Genomic DNA, 20,054 nt, shown 5'->3' with positions numbered 1-20,054 from the left:
TTTTGAGAGTCACTCTGAATAAAAAATTGTAATAGATAGCACATGTATATGTTCTGGGTTAACAAAATTAGGTTTTAATCATATCATATAGTTGAGTAATCTATTAACCTGTCCCATATGTTTTTCTTTTTATTGCCTTTTGAAATAACTTTATTTTTATTTATTTAATTTTTTAAGATTTTATCCATTTATTTGACAGAGAGAGACACAGCAAGAGAGGGAACACAGGCAGAGGGAGTAGGAGAGAGAGAAGCAGGCTTCCAGTCGAGCAGGGAGCCAGATGCAGGGCTCCATCCTAGGACCTTGGGATCATGACCTGAGCCTAAGGCAGATGCTTAACGACTGGGCCACCCAGGCGCCCCTGAAATAACTTTTAAATGTATGCTTTTGTAGGAAACACCAATAGCAGAAGACTTGATTGAAAATGATTGAGCTGCTTGTCTCTGCTTACTGATATAAAACCATTTTTTAACTGCATCCAAAACACATCTCTGGAAATTAGGTTAGCTTTTCATTTAGATTAGATAATCTCCTAGTTAATGTGAAAATAAAATAAATATGTACCAATAAAGGGGTACCTGGATGGCTCAGTTGATTGGGCATCTGACTTTTTATTTTGGCTCAGGTCATGAGATCGAGCCCCAGGCTCTGTGCTCAGCATGGAGTCTGCTGGAGATTCTCTCTTCCCTTTTCCCTCTGCCCCTACTTGCGTGCGCTCTCATTCTCTCTCAAATAAATAAGTAAATCTTTAAAAAATACGTACTATAAAGCATATTATACACTGTAAAGGTTAAACGTTAGAAATGTATCTAATGTCATAAAGAGTATCTGAGGCATTCATTTAATTTCTAGGTTTTTTTTTTATTTTTATTTTTTAAAAAATTATTATTTATTTGAGAGAGAGAGAGAGCAATGAGCAAGGTCAGGGGCAGAGGGAAAAGCAGGCTTTCCTCTGAGTGGGGAGCCAGACACAGGGCTCTGTCCTGGGACTCTGGGATCATGACCTGAGCCAAAGGCAGCCGTTTAACCGACTGATCCCACTCAGAAGTTCTAGTTTAAAAAGAAGTTTAATTTAAGGTGAGAAATATATTAAATAGCTAATTTTGCCACAATGCCAAGTTGTGGAACATAGGATTTGTTACTTGCCGTAACTATTTGAGTAGACTCTGAGTACACTCTGAGTAGACTCCCTTAGTGAATCAATTGGAATGAGTTCCTTCCCAGACATGTGACTGTGTCACCCCTATACACTTTCTGACCTTGGACAGATGTACAGGGAGGAAGCCATCTTACCTCCCTCAGAGCCAGATTCATTAAACTTTTTTTTGTTTGTTTGTCAGAGAGAGAGAGAGCGAGCGAGCACAGGCAGAGTGGCAGGCAGAGGCAGAGGGAGAAGCAGGCTCCCTGCCGAGCAAGGAGCCTGTTGTGGGACTCGATCCCAGGACACTGGGATCATGACCTGAGCCGAAGGCAGCTGCTTAACCAACTGAGCCACCCAGGCGTCTCTCATTAAACATTTTAAATAGTCATTTTCTTGTGTTACTTAAGGAACTTCATATGGTGTTGTTCTTGGTCCCCAAACTAAATGATCAAAATAGTCCTTTGTTTAGTTAGAAGGCTGAAAAAGACAAAGCTAAAATCTTTGAGCTTTAGAACAGAAAAACCATGAAGACTGATTGAAGATAGATTGTGGTCAATAAGCACATTAATGTCCACATGACATTTACTGATAATTTAGATGATTTAAGGTGTTTTTCACAGTAGGTTTCTCCCTCTGAAATAATATTTTTAAAAAGCATGTGCTTATCACTCATTGATTGAATTGCATAGTTTAAATTATCTCCAAAACTGGGATGGGGGTGGGGTAGAGAGGAGTCAAAGCCAACTATTTTTTTTTTTAAAAGGCTTTGGGATGTTTTTATCTGCATCAGAAACATAAGGAGCTAAGTGTCGGCCTGTTTTACTTAGAAGGAAATGTACATGGGTTTGTTTGCATAGTGAGTGTAGCAGTCAAGTTAGATACAATTGAAATTCTGTCATGGTGAAAACAGTCTTATCGCCCCTTGAGTTCAGTTTGCGAATCTGATCTTCAGACCTGAATTACATGAAAGATTTCCTTGTGGTTCTGAAGTAGTGCTCAGAAGGAGCAAAGTTCGTTTGGGGGGAGTTGAAATTGACCAGAAGTAGTTTGATGCAAGTGTCTGAGGATAACTATAAAATCTGAAAGTGAATTGTCAGAGTGAGTACAAAGGTAGCGTGATAGCCTTTCACAAAGCCATGAAAATGGCTAAGGCGTTATCTGAGCAGGCTATTAAAATGACATGTCAGAATTTGCTCCAGTGGATTCTTTTCCCCTTAAATTAGATCATGCTTCGGGCGCCTGGGTGGCTCAGTGGGTTAAGCCACTGCCTTCGGCTCAGGTCATGATCTCGGGGTCCTGGGATCAAGTCTCTGCTCAGCAGGGGGCCTGCTTCCCTTCATCTCTCTCTGCCTGCCTCTCTGCCTGCTTGTGATCTCTCTCTGTCAAATAAATAAATAAAATCTTTAAAAATAAATAAATAAATAAATAAACAAATAAATAAATAAATAAATTGGATCACGCTTCTATTGAATGGTAAAGGAGGATTTCAAAGACTCAATTTCCTAGGTTTTCCACAATAAAGTATTATTGTAATAATTTATACTTGAAACTGGTAACAAAATGTAACACTGTAATATATACATGAGTAAGTTAGAAGTAGAGAGAAAAGGGGAAAGCTTTTGATTACATCAAGTAGATGTTGGTAACAGACATTCCTCAGTAAAATCTTCATATGGAATTATTTGTTATTGTAATTTCATTTAATGCGAGAATAAAAAGTATGTGAGTTTCAGTAAGATATAAAACAGTCTTTTGAGAATAGGAATTGAAGCACATTTTAAAGACAAAAATAGTAAGGAAATTCAGTCAATACGATGTTAACATCGTATTAACAACAAAAGTACACTTAAAGTAGTAGTTCTGTCTTGCCAGATGGAGTTTCAAGGGTAGAATATGTTACACAAGCCCTCGTTATTTCCCCACATGTGAGATATCTGATTCTATTCATGCATCTACTGAATCAGTGATAGTATTGTCTTGGTCTCTTAGTTAGGGTGAATATTAAGTATTTAGGTCATTGATACAAAGCCATAATTCTAAAACTGTTTCTCTGTGAAACATTCATTTTGGTGTAAGGCAAAGTCTACATTTATGAGTGTGCCCCCCAACATCTGCATGTGAACTGAGGTTAAGGATTAACCACTGAGTCACCACAAATGATTTGCCTCATTTAGCTTCTTATTTAAGTGTCTCATTTTTTCCAGAGTTCTTCCTTTTGATCTCTTACTTATGTGTGACTTTACGATTTGGGGAAATTTTTAGCACAGAGGAAATTGCGTCTGTGTGTTTATTGTTGTATTACTATTTTGCATAGTAGGTAGTTTAATTACCGGCTTAACTCAAAATTTGCTTGGATATCTTGTCCTAAGCTAAGGCCATCTCTTTTCTACGATGGTACATGGTACAGAATTCTGCAGGAGCATAAATGGTGTATGTAATACTGAAATTATGCTAAAAAGGTACGGATAGCTTTTCTTATAGTATTTTACCACATCTTAATGAAACACTTTTATAGAGGGGTTAATTTCGGTAGAGTGTTGTGTGCATATGTAGGCAAGCCTTGCTCATTATTTTTGGTGAATATGAATGCACATCATCATCAATATGATCAAATAAGCAATTTACATTTTTGAAGTGCTCTAATGCTGAGAAATTGGAAAGGGACTTCAATTTGTACAATTAAGATACAACCCCAAATCCTTGCCTGGCCTACAGGGTCTATATAACTTGGTCCCTGTTTGCATCCCCAGCTGTGGCTCCCCAGACCCTCCACCCTCCCTCCTGTGTTCTGATCACTCTGATCTTCTGGGAGTTGCTTGGACCATTTCTGCTGAGTCTCTGCCCTCTGGATTTCAGTTTGAATAGCACCTTCTTAGAAATGGTTTTCCTGACCAGTGCATTTTAAGTAGCTACCCTTCTCCCTTAGTCCCTATTAGTCTTTACCCCAGGACCCTGTTTATTTCATAGCACTTAAGCACTCCATAATCACTTTTAAAGTGTATTATATTGGGGGTCATTCTCCATTAGAATGTCAGTCTCATGAGGACAGGCCTCCTCATGTAGGTGTTCACCATTTTTATCTTTTGTGCCTAACAAGATACTCAGTTTAGATGTGTTGAATAAATTGCAGATAATTAAATCAACTGCAAGTAGAATTTAATTGCATTAACCATTTTTTTAACTTTTTAAAAAAAGATTTTATTTATTTATTTGACAGAAATCACAAGTAGGCAGAAAGACAGGCAGAGAGAGGAGGAAGCAGGCTCCTCTCTGCTGAGCAGAGAGCCTGATGTGGGGCTCGATGTCAGGACCCTGAGATCATGACCTACGGCAGAGGCCTTAACCCACTGAGCCACCCAGGTGTCCCTGCATTAACCATTTAGTTACATTATATGGTTGATTATAGGTCCAGTTCCTCTCTTTCCCTAAGTGGTAGTTCCTCAAGGTTGTGAAGTGTGTGTGTGTGTGTGTGTGTGTGTGTGTGTGTGTGTGTGTGAGAGAGAGAGAGAGAGATCGAGACCGAGACTGAGAGAGAGAGAGAAGATAGAGAGAATACTCCACACATTAAAGCAAATCTCCTAAGCAGCTCCATATCCAGGACTTTGCCAGTCTTTATAAAATGAAGGATGCCTATCTCTTCTCAGGGGTCGGGATTAGAGAATCTAAGGAATAAAGAGCCTTAAAAAATGTCTTTTCCCAAATGGATTCTTAAGTTAGCTGCTCAGTTCCCTGTGCTGTCCTCTTTAGTGCTTATCTTGACTTTATCAAAAAGAAGCTACTATTAGACCCTCACCAGGACCAAGGATCTTTAACCCCTGCTAATCTGAGGCTGGAGCAGGTGGTTGGGCACAGGGCTCAGCATTTGCCTGGAGGGGAAAGGGGCAATGATGGCCCGAAGCCAGAGCAGTATAAGGCAACAGGAGACATAATCTCTCCTCTAAAAGTCAGAAATTCCTAAACTCGACAGCTGCCAAAATCCATGTCTTTAAAAATATGCTGTCATTTTGACTTTTCTTTTTTTGTGTGTTCCCTGATTTTCACCAAAGAGGTTCATGCCTGGAAGGTATGAATTTCAGTAGTGAAGATAGAGCATCAAGGGATTCATGCAAACAGGTGTGATTTGCCTGGTGCATACTGTCCTTCATCTTATTAATATCAGGGTGCCTCTGGGTCAAAAAGTGATTGTTCCCTTAATTATGCCTGATTGTGCCGACAGTAACACTTAGGACATAATTTTCCAGGTTTTTAGATGGGGACTTAAATTTTAAGTTTGAATAATCCTATTGGCAAGATGTCTTCGACTCTAGAATTTGGAGAAAAATTAAAAGAAGCCCTAAGGCCACAATGACATTGATCAGAGTGGCTGTTTAATTTTTCTTGTGGACAGTTTGTCCTTTTCTTAGTAACTGTTAATTTTGAACTTAGTGTTAAGAGAAGAAGAGAAGGTTATTTGATCAGTACATGACACCTATAGTTTTAACATGCCTGGTGGTAATAAGGATTGTTAATAATTTCTTGCTGTGAATATTTTTTGGGGGTAAATATTTCCTTATTTTTTCCCCTTTTGGTTCCAAGTCAAAATAACAGTTAAATTTAATATCAGATATTAGTTGTGATGTAAAATTTTAAGGACAGTAGCTTATTTACTCAGCTTAGTTTCTTCTCTTTTTTTGTACTTTTGATTTACATAGATTCTGAAATATAAAATTCTAGCTTTAAGTTTCTGAGAGTTTTCTTTAAAAAAAAAAACACACACAGACATCATTTTGCTATAAAGTTATTCTTAGCCAGAGATTCTGGAGAGATTGAGATTTGCATTCATTCCTTTGTTATGTGGGAAGGGAAAGAAGGGACTTCCATACTATGGTCTTAGAAAAGTTGTTAGAGTTTATGAGACTTTCTAGAGAAATTGAAGTAATAAGGAATGCCATGACTCTGGTCATTTTTGTAACTCCTTTCTGTTTTGAAAACTGCGAGTTATCTGTGACTTGACTCATTCTTCCAGAATTTGTTTTTAAACGTGGTTGTTTCTTTTTCTGTCAGGCGTTTAGATGCTAACCATATTACCTCAGTCCCTGAGGACAGTTTTGAGGGGCTTGCTCAGTTACGACATCTGTGGCTAGATGACAACAGCTTGACGGAAGTGCCCGTGCATCCCCTCAGCAATCTGCCCACTCTGCAGGCATTGACCTTGGCTCTCAACAAAATCTCAAGCATCCCTGACTATGCATTTACCAATCTTTCGAGCCTGGTAGTTCTGTAAGTATCTGTCCCCTTAAATACCATGTATTTGTGTGAACTTGGGGGGCAAAAGCAGATTTCTTATGACAAATTATTATGAAGGTATGTCACTTTTGATTATACTTCTGAAGAGATATTTGGGGGGAGTTGCCTTTTTTTTTTTTACAAAATTAAGTGCGATTTTTTAAAATACAGGGTAGGATAATTAAAAAATTAAATCTGATAACTGTTGAATCTTTCTAAACTATGTGGCTGTTTGTAATCATAAGAAGAAATTGGGACATTCAGCAAATACTTAGACAATACCAGCAAGGTATTCAGTGTTAAAAGAAGTGGCATTGTTTTCAGGCACTCACAGAAAATAAGCTTCAGTGATACTTCATGTTTTGACCAACTTGTCTGTTCAAAGAATATATGATTCTCTGTGTTTTTAATCTTTGAAAACTTGGACATAAAAAAATGGCATTTCTTTTAAAATCTGTTACTTACCCTCAGTGGAGTAAGGTGATGCACTCCCCTCCATGCTGGTTCCCCCACCTCCACAGGGGGAGCTCACCAAAATTTCACTTCATATGATGAAAGGCTCATTAGAGCTTTTCTTCTGATATGGGTAAACATTAAAGAATCTTCAGTGTGCATACCATTTTTCCATGAGAGATCCTTTCTGTGTTTAGTGAATCCGAGTCGTGCAGCATATATCAAGAGATGTGCAATTTCTTGTCCATTAGTCAAGGGTTGAAATGTTTGGCTACATGGTTCCTTTAAAAGCCAATTTAGATGCATAAAACATTATAATGGTTGCTATTGGGTGATGTAAAAGTCGTTTCAATGTTTTTTATTATTTTTTTCCATAGGCATCTTCATAACAATAAAATCAAAAATTTGGGTCAGCACTGTTTCGATGGACTAGATAACCTGGAGACCTTGTAAGTGGATTCATATTTCAGATGGTTATGTTGTGATATTAATGGTGCAGTTTTGTATTTCCTTGCAGAAAAGGATAAAATAATGGTCTTGAGTTCAGCTCACTATTGTTTTTAAAGATTTATTTGTTTATTTGACAGAGAGAGACAGCACAAGTAGGCAGAGAGAGAAGGGGAAGCAGGCTCCCCGCTGAGCAGAGAGCCCCATGCGAGGCTCGATACCAGAACCCTGAGACCATGACCCGAGCCAAAGCCTTAACCCATTGCGCCACCCAGGTGCCCTGAGTTCAGCACCCTATTAACTGGCTTTAATACATGACTAAATTCTTGCCATCAAATAACACAGTTAAGAATACTAATCTCAGTTTATGGTTAAAAATGGTGCACAAGTTTGGACTTGATATTTCTTTCAAAAGTACATGTAAAAAGCAGCTTGATCTGCCAGGCCGTCTGTCTACTTTCTCAAAAATTTTGATTTTGTTAAACTGTAAAATGTTCCAGTTTTGGAACATTGAGCCTTATAAAATTAATTCTGGAAAAATATCTTTGGTTTGTCTTTTCCATGATTTCAATTGTCTTACCTAATTATTAACCCTGGGGTTTGAATATTTTCTCTGCTTGCTTATACGCTAAATGAAATAAACTTCTGTGTTTTGCTCAGGATATTTTCATTGTTATTCTTACGAGTTAAAGTATTTGGGAATTCTGGCTGTTTCAAGTGCACACTGCACCACTGTTGGAGCAAAAGACATTGTGCAGCTATGTGTAATTAAGAGTAGGATCTCTATCCTTTTGTTTTAGTTAATTTTAGTCATCTTTATGAGAAGCTTTATAGCATTTGCTATTGTGGCATAGTAAATGATTCAGAAAATGTCCCAATTAGTAACATTTAGTTAGTAACATTTGATTGGAATACTCAGGATTTGTAATATTTTGTTGAGTTGAATATTCTGGTTGGCTATCAGTTAAGGAGAAGACCTAAAACCTTTTAGTTCTTTATTAATCCACTTTCCTGTCTAAATAACCAAAGGATAGTGAACATCAATGGATATTTGAAGGTTGAAGCTCTTGAAGAAGAAGATAATTCCAAGTTCAGTTCTCCTTTACTGTGTAAATACCAGTGAACCAGAACACTGGATGGATCTTCTGATACTAGACCGTGTATACTCTTCCAGTTATATGAAAAGGAAACCTCTTCTTTCCAGATAAATTTTTATTTGCCACTTTTCTTTCTATGTAGTAAAGAAAAACAAAACAGGTCCCTGAAGAGCTGGGCCTTTGATTTTAACTTACTCTCATTCTGAAATCAACCATGATAATCATATGCCAACATGCTCGTTAGGTTATAAAAGAAGTTAAAACTTAAACACTCAGAATTAAGACTTTTTAGCACAGATCACTGTGGCTTTTCTCTCTCCTAATTAATATAACATTTTCAACAAATTATAACCTGCTTCAAGACAATAATTGTGGGAGGCCATCCTGGTCCTTCCCCTTGTTCATACTTATCTCTGGTCATCCACCTGATAGTAGGGCTGAGGTCAGCTGCCCACATGCCAGAATTTCAGGAAGTCACTCCAAACCCCAAATGGAAACCTTGGTTTCAGGCTATTGTCATTTAGAAATGGATATTCCATAAACTCCGTTTTATGGTGAATTTCCCGAGAAATGTCATTCAAATGATTTATTTAATGTACCAATAAAATGTGATTGAGAATTCCTTGACCTTGTAAAATGAACTTAAAACCAAAATAGATGAATTACGATTCTTTTTTTTTTTTCTGTTCAGTATTCTAAGAAAAGGTGTAAGAAACTACAGGGTTTTAAATGGCACTATGGTTGGTGAGCAGAGATCACCATCCAGAGGATGTGATTTTTAAGGAATGCATTTGTACCAAAATGCCTTATAAATTGTACTACTCTTCAGTGTCCTTACATGCTTCTCCTATTTTTTTTTCTAGGGACTTGAATTATAATAATTTGGGGGAATTTCCTCAGGCTATTAAAGCCCTTCCTAGCCTAAAAGAGCTGTGAGTATTGTTTTGCTCTCTCTACGCCTTAGTATCCTTCGAACTCACCACTTAATGTTCCAACAGTGAGATTTGAAAACCTCTTTGCTCCATTAGATATATCACAATACACAGACACACATATGATCACACAGACTGGATTATGTTAGTTAGTGCAGACAGTTTTGAGCCTGGATTTCTGTGCTGGGCTCCATACTGCTGAAACAAGAGCAGTAATGTATGGTCCTTGCCAGTTAGAAGCTTGGAGTCTTAGTGGCACTGGGGAGGCTAACCATGTAATACAGAGAACAGTTGCTATGTAGAAATAAGTGCTAAAGGAAGAGGGTAAATGAAGCATCCCAGAAAAAAGATTTCATTGAGAATTGGGGTCATTGGAAAAGGTAGCACTGAAGAGAAAGAATATGACTGGAGTTAAAATGGTAGGGGTGTGTGTGTGTGTGTGTGTGTGTGTGTGAATTTATTCAGATCCTTTATTCAGTAAGGATCTGTTTATTTGAAAGAGAGAGTGAGTGCACGAATTGGGGGAGGGGCAGAGGGAGAGAGAATCTCAGGCAGACCCCACGCCCAGCATAGAGCCTGATGTGGGCCTCGCTCTCACAACCCTGATATCATGACCTGAGCCACCCAGGCCCACAACCCTGAAACTATTTAACCAGCTGAGCCACCCGGGAACCCAAAAGGGTTAAGGGGGCATTTTAGATGTTGGCTTTGTCAAGGGCAGAGATAGGAATGTACATGGCATCGCGGGGCTTGTGTATGGTCATCTGTTGACAGCAAATACTCTGACACACATTGCTTAAGGACTAAATGTAAGGTGACAGAGGAATATGGACGTTAAAACACCTTATGATTCTCACTCATGGTCTAAAGTTCTTTGTTGAGAAAGCAACAACTCAGCGTGTATGAGAGACCTGAGCGATACCAGCGTAAGCGTGGGTTTAAGAGGAATTAGGAAATGGTCCTGGAAAGGATGAGATGGAATTGAAACTTTAGTTTCCTCATACTTTTGGAATTAACATATAGTTGCTATCAGTTGTGTTTCACATAATACTGAACAGGGCTAGATATTCAGGTTTTAACTTATTTCACAAGGGGACATGTGTTTCAAAATATTTTTCTCCTCCTTTTTTAGGTTATTTCATAGTAATTCTATTTCTGTTATCCCTGATGGAGCATTTGATGGTAATCCACTCTTAAGAACTATGTAAGTAGTTTTGAAGGTTTGTTTTAATATAGAATCATGTAAAACATGTCTGTATGATGCCAGGCATCTCAATGAAGAATGAAAATTCAGGCTTTTAGATGTATGGACTTTGTGAAGATAGATGCAGTGTTGGATGACTTGTGAACATAAGAAAACTTTACCTTTTTTGGGTATTTTTACAGACATTTGTATGATAATCCTCTGTCTTTTGTGGGGAACTCAGCATTTCACAATTTATCTGATCTGCATTCCTTGTAAGTATCATACCAATTTTATTTTTAAATTTTTATTCTTTTTTTTTTTTTTTTTGTATTATACAAATTGTAAGACAACGTGAATATCTATGCAGTTGCTTTACTGGAAAACTAGAATGTATTATTGTAGCTCCAGAAGACAAAAAATCTTTCTTTTTTTTTTTTTTTCTTCTGTCGGGTGAAAGTCCAGAGGACAATTCTGAAGATTTATGATGGTTCTTATTTATGTGAACACTTGGCCTAATTATCACAGTTTCAGGTGCATTCAAGAATTGAAACTGATTTTATTTTTAGGTATAGTAGTTCTGACATTTTAATTAATTAATTAATTGATTTAAACGATTTTGTTTATTTATTTGACAGAGAGAGACAGAGCAAGAGAGGGAACACAAGCAGGGGGAGTGGGAGAGGGAGAAGCAGGCTTCCCGCCGATCAGGGAGCCCAATACGGGGCTCAATCCTGAGCTGAAGGCAGATGCTTAATGACTGAGCCACCCAGGCACCCAGTGATTTTAAACTGTTCAAAAAATAAATCAAAAATATTATCTATGAAAACTTTTTATTTTAAATTCTGTTTTCTCTCCCAATTTCTTGAAGAGTCATTCGAGGCGCAAGCATGGTGCAGCAGTTCCCCAATCTGACAGGAACTATCCATCTGGAAAGTCTGTGAGTGTGGCTGTTTTTGAACAGGGGTAGTGTAAATATAACATGCGGGCCGGCTCAGCAGGGTGCTGGTGCTTTTTGGCAATGGTGCTGGGTTTGTGTTGGTTCCTGTATCTCTCTTTGTGAATAGCATGCATGGAGATGTGTATTTATTGGGTTAGGGTTCAGGCAGCTCAGGTAGCAGATAGCCTGGTGCATGGATATTAGATCTGAAAAGTTCACTGAAAATATAAGCAGTAAGTAAATGCCAAATTTGAAGCAGTGCTTTTGGAACTCAGAAGTGGAGCAATTGATGTAAAGTATCAGAGAAAGCTTTAGGGAGGAGGTGTAATGTTTTCAAAACTGAATACTGTCAGGTTTCCCAGAGCCGGGGATTTTATTTAGAAAGGCAGGATTTAGTAAAATGGGGAATACTGAAAATTTCCTCAAGGGTGGCATGCAGATGATCGTGTATAGCTAGAATTGCATGTGTTTAATGGAATGTGATGTGATATGGAGAAATTTGGAAAATCATTTGGGTCACGGTTTTAAAATGGCAGCCATCGAACATGGAACATTTGGTTATGGCAGTTCTTCCCAGTGGATGGTCTGTGAATGGGATACATATGGATCTGAGCTTTTGCTGACCTGAGCCCTCCAGAAAGCCAGAAAGAACCTGAGCTGGTTAAGGGTCTCCAGCCACAGGGAACCTTATCAGAGTAGGTCACATAAATGTTATGATTTTCACATATGCCAAGATGTAAGGAAAAAGTGTTCTGGAAGCACTGGGCTCAGAAGTTTAAACTTGACTATTAAGGTGGTTTTGATGTGTCGAGTACATGGCAGCAGGTGATGTTAGGGCAAGAGAGACGAGATGGGAAGAACCACAAGGAGGTCCTAGGAATAATCCACTTGCTAAGTGGACACCTTTAACACCGCTGACGTTCCTCTGAGTGGCCTGAGGCTCTCTGCCTCATTCCATGTGTGATCTGCATAATAGCAGGAAAAATGAAGAGAGAATCAGATGCTGGACACACCACAAAGGAAGAAAGCACAGGAATTGGTATTGACTGCAGATGGGAACGTGGAGAGGGAGGGAGGAGGAGAACATTTCAGAATGGTGAGTTAGGTTGGCTGGGTTTGGAATGCAGGATGCTGAGCTGGCTTCCCACGTTTTTGGTATGAGGCGGTGTTACACGTGATTGTAGTCAGGCTGTGGCTGTGGATTAGTATTTTTCTGTTGGTCCACATGAGAAATCAGCCTCATTGTCTGGACAGTATTAACAGTTCTAACATAGTAAGGCTTTTCTGTCTTACTATGAAAATGAAATCCATAATGGAGGGCTTAATCCATTTCCCCACATACCTGACTTTAGGGAATAAGTAGGCAGTGGAATACACAGGCTTTAGTTCATAGGCAAATATCTGTTTCTTCTTCTATGTGAGAATAGCATTTTATTTACCCTCTCAACTTGAAACATTTCTTAGATGAACAATGTTTTTCCACAGGACCTTGACAGGCACAAAGATAAGCAGCATATCCAGTAACTTGTGCCAAGAACAAAAGATGCTTCGGACTTTGTAAGTTGGGTCCCTCTTCCCTTCTCATACTTTTTCTTTTATGTGCTTCACCTATATTGATTTATTTTTGATAAGCTATTTACATTAGCTGATTTTAGGGTAGAATTGTGTCTTATTTGTTCCCTTTATGGAAATGAGCAGGTGTTTTCGTGACCCCAGTGTAGGTAACATTTATTTCAATTTGGCTTTAGAGTGATATGTATGTCACACATCTTGGGACTTTTGCTTTGAAAAAAGTAAAACCAGACTAGGCTCTTCCTTGGTATTTTTCCTGACTGGACTCCCTTGTCCTTATCCTAGAAGCCCCAGGAGTGTCAGCTTTCTATGTCTTTCTCTTTCATCCATAACCTAAGCAGAGCCCAAATCTTTCTTGGGTCAGGAACCAGCTAAGCATGGAGCTTTCCAAAAACTTTAAACTATCTGGAAATTAAAAGTAAATAAAGGGTATAAAAATGTCACAAGAACAAACAATTAAGTTTCTAAGCTGTTAATAAGTATTCAGTGGAGAGCAATAGTAACAAAATAAGTGACTGATTGATAAAGCAAGCCATTAAATGTTGTGGAGTATCAAGCACAGTGATCACTACTGAGGAAACACTGCAGTGGAATTAACTGAGAGTTATTGAGTCCCTGTACATGATTTAACACAATTTTTTTGAAAATGTGAGCTATGCATACCACCTCTCACAGCTTTATAATTAAATAACAGAGAAATTGTTTATGATGTTATAAAAATATAAAAAATAATCTACCACTTACACATAATTTTATATTTTACATATTTTTGTATATTTAACTTTATGTGCTTCATGTTTTTAATAATTTTACTTAAAAATTGAAAAAGAAATAAATGTTTTTAATATATTTTATATTGTCTGTACTCGATATTATGTATTTGAAATTTGCAAATCATAAGCCCACTATATCACTGGGGTACTCTAGAAGCTTGTAGAAAAAAAATAGTTGTTTTCTTCAGCTCTCTATTATAGATCTTGGAGCTGCTTTTAGTACTTCTGAGTATAGCTTCTTTTTTTTTTTTAATGTTTTTTTTTTTTTTTAATTTTTAAGACTATTTATTTATTTATTTGAGAGAGAGACAATGAGAGAGATCATGAGTGAGGAGAAGGTCAGAGAGAGAAGCAGACTCCCCGTGGAGCTGGGAGCCCGATGTGGGACTCGATCCCGGGACTCCAAGATCATGACCTGAGCCGAAGGCAGTCGTCCAACCAACTGAGCCACCCAGGCGTCCCTGAGTATAGCTTCTTTTAACTTAGTTTTCTGATAACATAGAAATTAATTTGTTAATTTTTGTTGCTTTAAGGGACTTGTCTTACAACAATATAAAAGACCTTCCAAGCTTTAATGGTTGCCATGCTCTGGAAGAAATGTAAGTTGGTCTTTGACTTACTCTTTTTGCTGTGGTTTATTGTTGATTCACTGAACATGTCCTATTTTAAATAATGGCTTTGCCCGGCTAGCTCAGTCGGTAGAGCATGAGACTCTTAAATAATGGCTTTAATATTTAAAAAATTAGAAATGTTAGAGAAATAGATGTGTATAATCAGGTGTTCCTGTCAAATTGTACTAGCTATGGTCATGCAACCAGCATTTCTTAGGTATTTATCAGGCAGTCTGGGAGACATTATAGGGGGAAGCCTGTGTACACAAAAAGCAAACAAACAAAAACTGTTCCTGGATATTGAGGGAAATCAAACATGCATACCTACTGTGTATCTATAAGCTTTGGTGACAGTTGGTTGGGAGAAGGGAGAGGAAGGCATTAATTCTCCCGTTTCTGATCCCTTTCTTCTTCTAGCTTTCTACCTGCAGTACCTGGTATGGTTATGTTGTCCTGGATCCTTTTTTACCATATTGTCTTCCTGCTCTCCTAAGTGGGGTTGTTAAGGAATTTAGATAGTATACATTAATTCCCAGTATAATTTGGGAGGGGAATACCAATTAATCTAACTCTGTGATATTACAGAGGAGGAAATGGCAGTTCTTTTTTACTTTCAGCAAGATCAATCATTGTTACTTATGAATGAGTATTTAAACTTAGGAAAAGTTGAAGAAATATTAGCTTTCAAAATAAAAAATAATTTTCTTTTTTTTTTCTTTTTTGTTTCATCACCCTTCCTCTTCCTTCTCTTCCTCCTTCTCCTTCTTCTTCTCTTTTTTAGTTCTTTGCAACGTAATCAGATCCACCAAATAAAAGAAGGTACTTTTCAAGGCCTGATATCTCTGAGGATTCTGTAAGTTTCTCTCTGATTATTAGAAACAAATACAATTTTTGTCCAGTTCCAAATTAATATATCATTACAATTCCCATGATAGATATGTTTAAAGATACAATTTATTACGTGTAAATACTGTTCCGGTTTTACCACATGGTACTTTATCAATACTCCACTCTCAGTATTTTTTTTTAACCTTAGCTTTTTAGTTAGTATTTTTTACCTTTTACCTTAGCTGATTTATGATATCGTATGTTAGTAAGTGATAAAGCATAACACATATAACCTGCGAGATGGAGCTTGCTTGTTTTCTTGTCATGCTAATGAGGTTTGCCTCTCCATTAGGGCAGGGTTAGGCTAGGCAAACTATAGGCTATGGGCCAGGTCCAGCCTGCCTCCGATTCTTGTAAATTAGGTTTTACTAGAACACAACCATTCCCTTTTGAGTAAGTGTTGTCTAAAGCTGCTTTCACCATATTATGGCAGAGTTGAGTAGTGGGAAGTAGAGACCATATGACCTATAGGTGAGAATATTTACTATCTGGCCCTCTACAGAAAAAATGTGCTGACCCTTATGCTGTGGTATGTATTGTCACAAATATAGCTAATATGCAGCAGAAGTACTCATTAGAAAAAATGTATTTGCATTTGAGTGTGTATTTGTGCCAAATATTCACTTAAGCACTTGGGGATAGAGAGGTGGCTAAGACAGGCCTTGTCCCCACCTTCACAGTACTTTAATGCAGAAAACACAATATGCTAAAATAGTGACCACTTTTAAAATACACAGCAAATTTAAAAAATTGAAGGTGAAGTGAAATTACATATATTGAATACTGTCTTCCAGTAGATCCCCAGTAAGACAATGAAAATGTTTTCTACTGGAAGGTACTTGATTGGAGGTTGGGATCTTTCCCTGTGCCTGACAGGGTTACTGTGCATGGGTCTGGGCAGTAGCGAGGAAGGGGACTGGCTCCTAGCTGCCATCACTTCTTAGAGCACTGATAAGCTACAACAATGAAAAGCTGGCCTTTTCATGATTTGGAACCAAGTTCGTCCAGTTGTCCTGTGATCCAGGGGATGGGTAATGGAATGAATTTATCCACCCTTTAAATTTCCATTAACGCTCCATTTAAGGGTGGTTGCAGATTATTTCTCCGTTTTTATTAAATCTGCAAGATCAGAATTTCTCAGGGTGTGTTTCTGAATGTAGTACAGCTTTGGTGTTGATAGGATTTTTATTTCCTGCTCGGGAAAGAATGATATCTGAAGCCTTCTGGAATGCTCTTGTTTACATATTGATTATTTGTCTTCCCTCAGGGCCTTATCACTGACCTTTGAGAAAGCAAATACTATGAAACCTGTTTTCATTTTCAGCTTTGTCAGAAGCTGAGTTTTTCCTCACCTACATAATAGTACCAAAGGTTATATCATATCATTCGTATTTTTGAACTGCTACCAGAAGGATAAGGTGGAGAAAATTCACAACTGTTTTGAAACAGATGCCAACTAGAATTACTGCTCCATGGAACCCATTCCAAGAAACAGATTTTTGTGAAGGGGAGGGGTTCAACATAAACATAAAGTTGTTGGTCAAGATTAATATCTTATCAGGGATACTGTGACTACCTCAGATTCCATAGTGTGGTCAAAGTAACTGCAATTTGAATTTATTTGAAAAGATTAACAATGCTACTCTTGTAATTGCAGAGATCTGAGTAGAAACTTGATCCATGAAATTCACAACAGAGCTTTTGCAAAGCTTGGGTCAATAACTAACCTGTAAGTTGATGATTTTATGTAGTAATATCTTGAAAGATATGAACCATCTACAGAAACTTGTGTTTTAGCATTGTCCTATGGAAATATTTCTCTGTTCAGTTGTTTTCCTGTGTAAATGCTAAGCTGCATTTGTATTGAAATGGTTTCTTAGATGGCAAGAAGCATGCCAGATCTATTGTTTTACTACACCTTAACTTCCTTGTACAACTTTAATATTTGTGATGTTTACACATGTATAACATATAAACATATACATGTTTTTGTGTAACTTGTATCCTAGGAGTTAATTTGAAGTCTCATTCATATTTCAGAGATATAAGTTTCAATGAATTAACTTCATTTCCTACGGAAGGCCTGAATGGGCTAAATCAACTGAAACTTGTTGGCAACTTCAAGCTGAAAGAAGCATTAGCAGCAAAGGATTTTGTTAATCTCAGGTGTGTTTTTACTTATTTTTCTTTTTTGTTGAAGTTGTGGTGGCCCTCTAAATTATAGAGTATACTAGTTTTTTTGCTGTGGTTCCCAGATTCTCTGGGAGGTTATAATTTAAGAGTATTTTCTACCTCAGTCCTCACAAATTTGGTAAAAAATAGAACATGAGCATTATTCTGTAGTTTTTGAGAACATGAATTTGAGTCCTGGAGACTGCCAGAGAGAGAACATAGCTGTTCATCAGACTGGTTTTTCATATAGCAGATTTGTCATTAGCAATGTGGCAGGAGCCCATAAGTGTGAACCTACAGAAAATTGGCACAGTGCTCTAATATGTTTATAAAGTATTTGATACCATAGAGATAGGGTTGGGGATAGTACCATGGGAGGAGAGAATAAATATGTTTACTATAGTTATATGAACAAAGTACATTCATTTAGTGGTAGAAAGTCACAAAGGATCTGTGACATTGATTTTTAAATCAAACTGCCAGTATCATATGATAAATTAGGCATGGTTAATTCATGTATAAAAGGAGTCTGATTAGACTTCACTTTAAAATGCAGCATTACTGCTAAATTTTAAATACTGTTTGTTTTAAATTGAGTTTTTAAAAGCATATCTTTTTTTTTTTTAAGATTTTATTTATTTATTTGACAGACAGAGATCACAAATAGGCAGAGAGGCAGGCAGAGAGAGAGGAGGAAGCAGGCTCCCTGCTGAGCAGAGAGCCCGATATGGGACTCTATCCCAGGACCCTGAGATCATGACCCGAGCCGAAGGCAGCGGCTCAACCCACTGAGCCACCCAGGTGCCCCTTAAAAGCATATCTTATATGAAAAGAGAAAGTCATGGTGACATCTGATAGGTGACAGCCTCACCAATGAGGAAATGGAGGCCCAGAGGGGCTAATGACCAGCTTTTAAAGCATGTGACAGTCAGATCTTTCTCTGGGGCTCTTAAAGATTGAAGTACTTTTTACAGAACAAAAGCATGTCTGTAAAGTTGTTATTCAACGTAGATTTTACCATCTTTTCCAGGTCTTTATCAGTACCATATGCTTATCAGTGCTGTGCATTTTGGGGCTGTGACTCGTATGCACATTCAAACACGGAAGATACCAGCCTCCAAGACCACAGTGTGGCAAAGGATAAAGGCAAGTGCATATACTTCTAAAAATAGAACACTCTTTATGGCATTAATTCAAGTCTCTGTTCTTGTAATCATTTGTGAAGGATAAATATGAAATATGTGAGAAAATGGCATTTTCTGTGTTACTAGCATCTTTGTTATGAAGCTTCATGCCAGCTGAATTTACATCATGCATGACAGAGAAGATTGCATAAGGGTTTGGTTCTTTTCAACTGCGCAAAGCTTGAATTAAACACAGTTTATGTTATATATTCAGGTCCCACTGATGGAGCAGGTGTCACCAGCAGTGTGGAGAATGAAGAACATAGTCAAATAATTATCCACTGCACACCCTCCACAGGTATGCCCAACACATTTTGCTGCAGTTTCTTGCTTTAAATGAACTTTAGGCAAATATATCTGAAATGTGTGGGGAAACGTGTGATTTTTTTTTATAACAGGAGCGGGACTAGATGATGTCATAAGGCCTTATGCCTCAAAGTGTGGTCTGTGTACCAGAAGTTTAGGCATCTCTTACAGAATCTCAGTCCCAGACTCATTGACTCAGGATCAGTGTTAACAAGCTCCCCAGACAGTTATGTGCATTCAAAATTGAGAGGCAAAATTGAGGGCTTCATTAACTCTAGGACTAGTTCTAGAAGTTACTGATCTGCAAGGATTTTTAGTGTTACTCCCCCCCTTTTTTATTTCAACCTCCTTTTCCTTTTCATTCTACTTTATTTCATTGAATTTTAGAAGACTTGGGAAAGTTACTAAAATGAGACCATATATTTAGTTCTGACATACTGTCTCCCTAGATTTCATCTATGAGAGAAGATGGATTTGGAATTTTACTGTAAAAGAAAAAAATTGGCTAACTTCTATGCTATGAAATTGATTTTTTAAAAAGATTTTATTTATTAGAGAATGAGAAAGCACAAATGGGGAGCAGCAGAGGCAGAGGGAGAAGCCAACTCCCCAATGAGGAGGGAACCTGATGTGGGGCTCAGTCTCAGGACCCTGAGATCATGACCTGAGCCAAAAGGCAGCTGCTTAACTGCCTAAGCCACCCAGGTGCCCCCCACTTGTTTTTTTAAAGATTTGTTTATTTATTCATTTGAGAATGAGCACAAGCGGTAGGGGTGCAGGCTGAGCCAGAGGGAGAAGGAGAAGCAGACTCCCTACTAAGCAGGGAGCCCATCATGGGGCTCAATCCCAGGACCCCGGAATCATGACCTGAGCTGAAGGCAGACGCTTAACAGACTGAGCCACCCATGTGCCCCAATCATGAGCTTTTTAAGGGGCTGTGTTTACATTCCTTTACTGCTTAGTACAGTGCCTATGTAGAGAATGAGCTGAACGTGACCAGATGACTGAATGGAATTGGCAAAGAATCATTTCACCTTAAACAATGTATGTTATCTAGTTTCCAAATAAATCACTGGAAGGTAATGGGGTC

The 20,054-nt window shown here is 38.0% G+C and overlaps 1 protein-coding gene across 1 annotated transcript in view; it reads left to right on the top strand.

Annotated features, from left to right (window-relative positions):
* LGR4 (leucine rich repeat containing G protein-coupled receptor 4) overlaps nt 1-20,054 on the top strand; it is a gene marked incomplete at its 5' end in the record, with an annotated part of 102,942 nt that overhangs the window by 77,883 nt on the left and 5,005 nt on the right. The window contains 13 exons of the mRNA XM_082684224.1: nt 6,185-6,400; nt 7,237-7,308; nt 9,267-9,335; nt 10,468-10,539; nt 10,722-10,793; nt 11,390-11,458; nt 12,944-13,015; nt 14,337-14,402; nt 15,196-15,267; nt 16,960-17,031; nt 17,343-17,468; nt 18,505-18,620; nt 18,873-18,956. Coding sequence (XP_082540350.1) covers nt 6,185-6,400; nt 7,237-7,308; nt 9,267-9,335; nt 10,468-10,539; nt 10,722-10,793; nt 11,390-11,458; nt 12,944-13,015; nt 14,337-14,402; nt 15,196-15,267; nt 16,960-17,031; nt 17,343-17,468; nt 18,505-18,620; nt 18,873-18,956 — 1,178 coding nt within the window. The remainder of the gene's footprint in view (nt 1-6,184; nt 6,401-7,236; nt 7,309-9,266; nt 9,336-10,467; nt 10,540-10,721; nt 10,794-11,389; nt 11,459-12,943; nt 13,016-14,336; nt 14,403-15,195; nt 15,268-16,959; nt 17,032-17,342; nt 17,469-18,504; nt 18,621-18,872; nt 18,957-20,054) is intronic.

The sequence above is a fragment of the Mustela nivalis genome, assembly GCF_964662115.1.
Source record: "Mustela nivalis genome assembly, chromosome: 9".
NCBI classification, from domain to species: domain Eukaryota; kingdom Metazoa; phylum Chordata; class Mammalia; order Carnivora; family Mustelidae; genus Mustela; species Mustela nivalis.
This window is presented reverse-complemented; position numbering and strand designations above follow the sequence as displayed.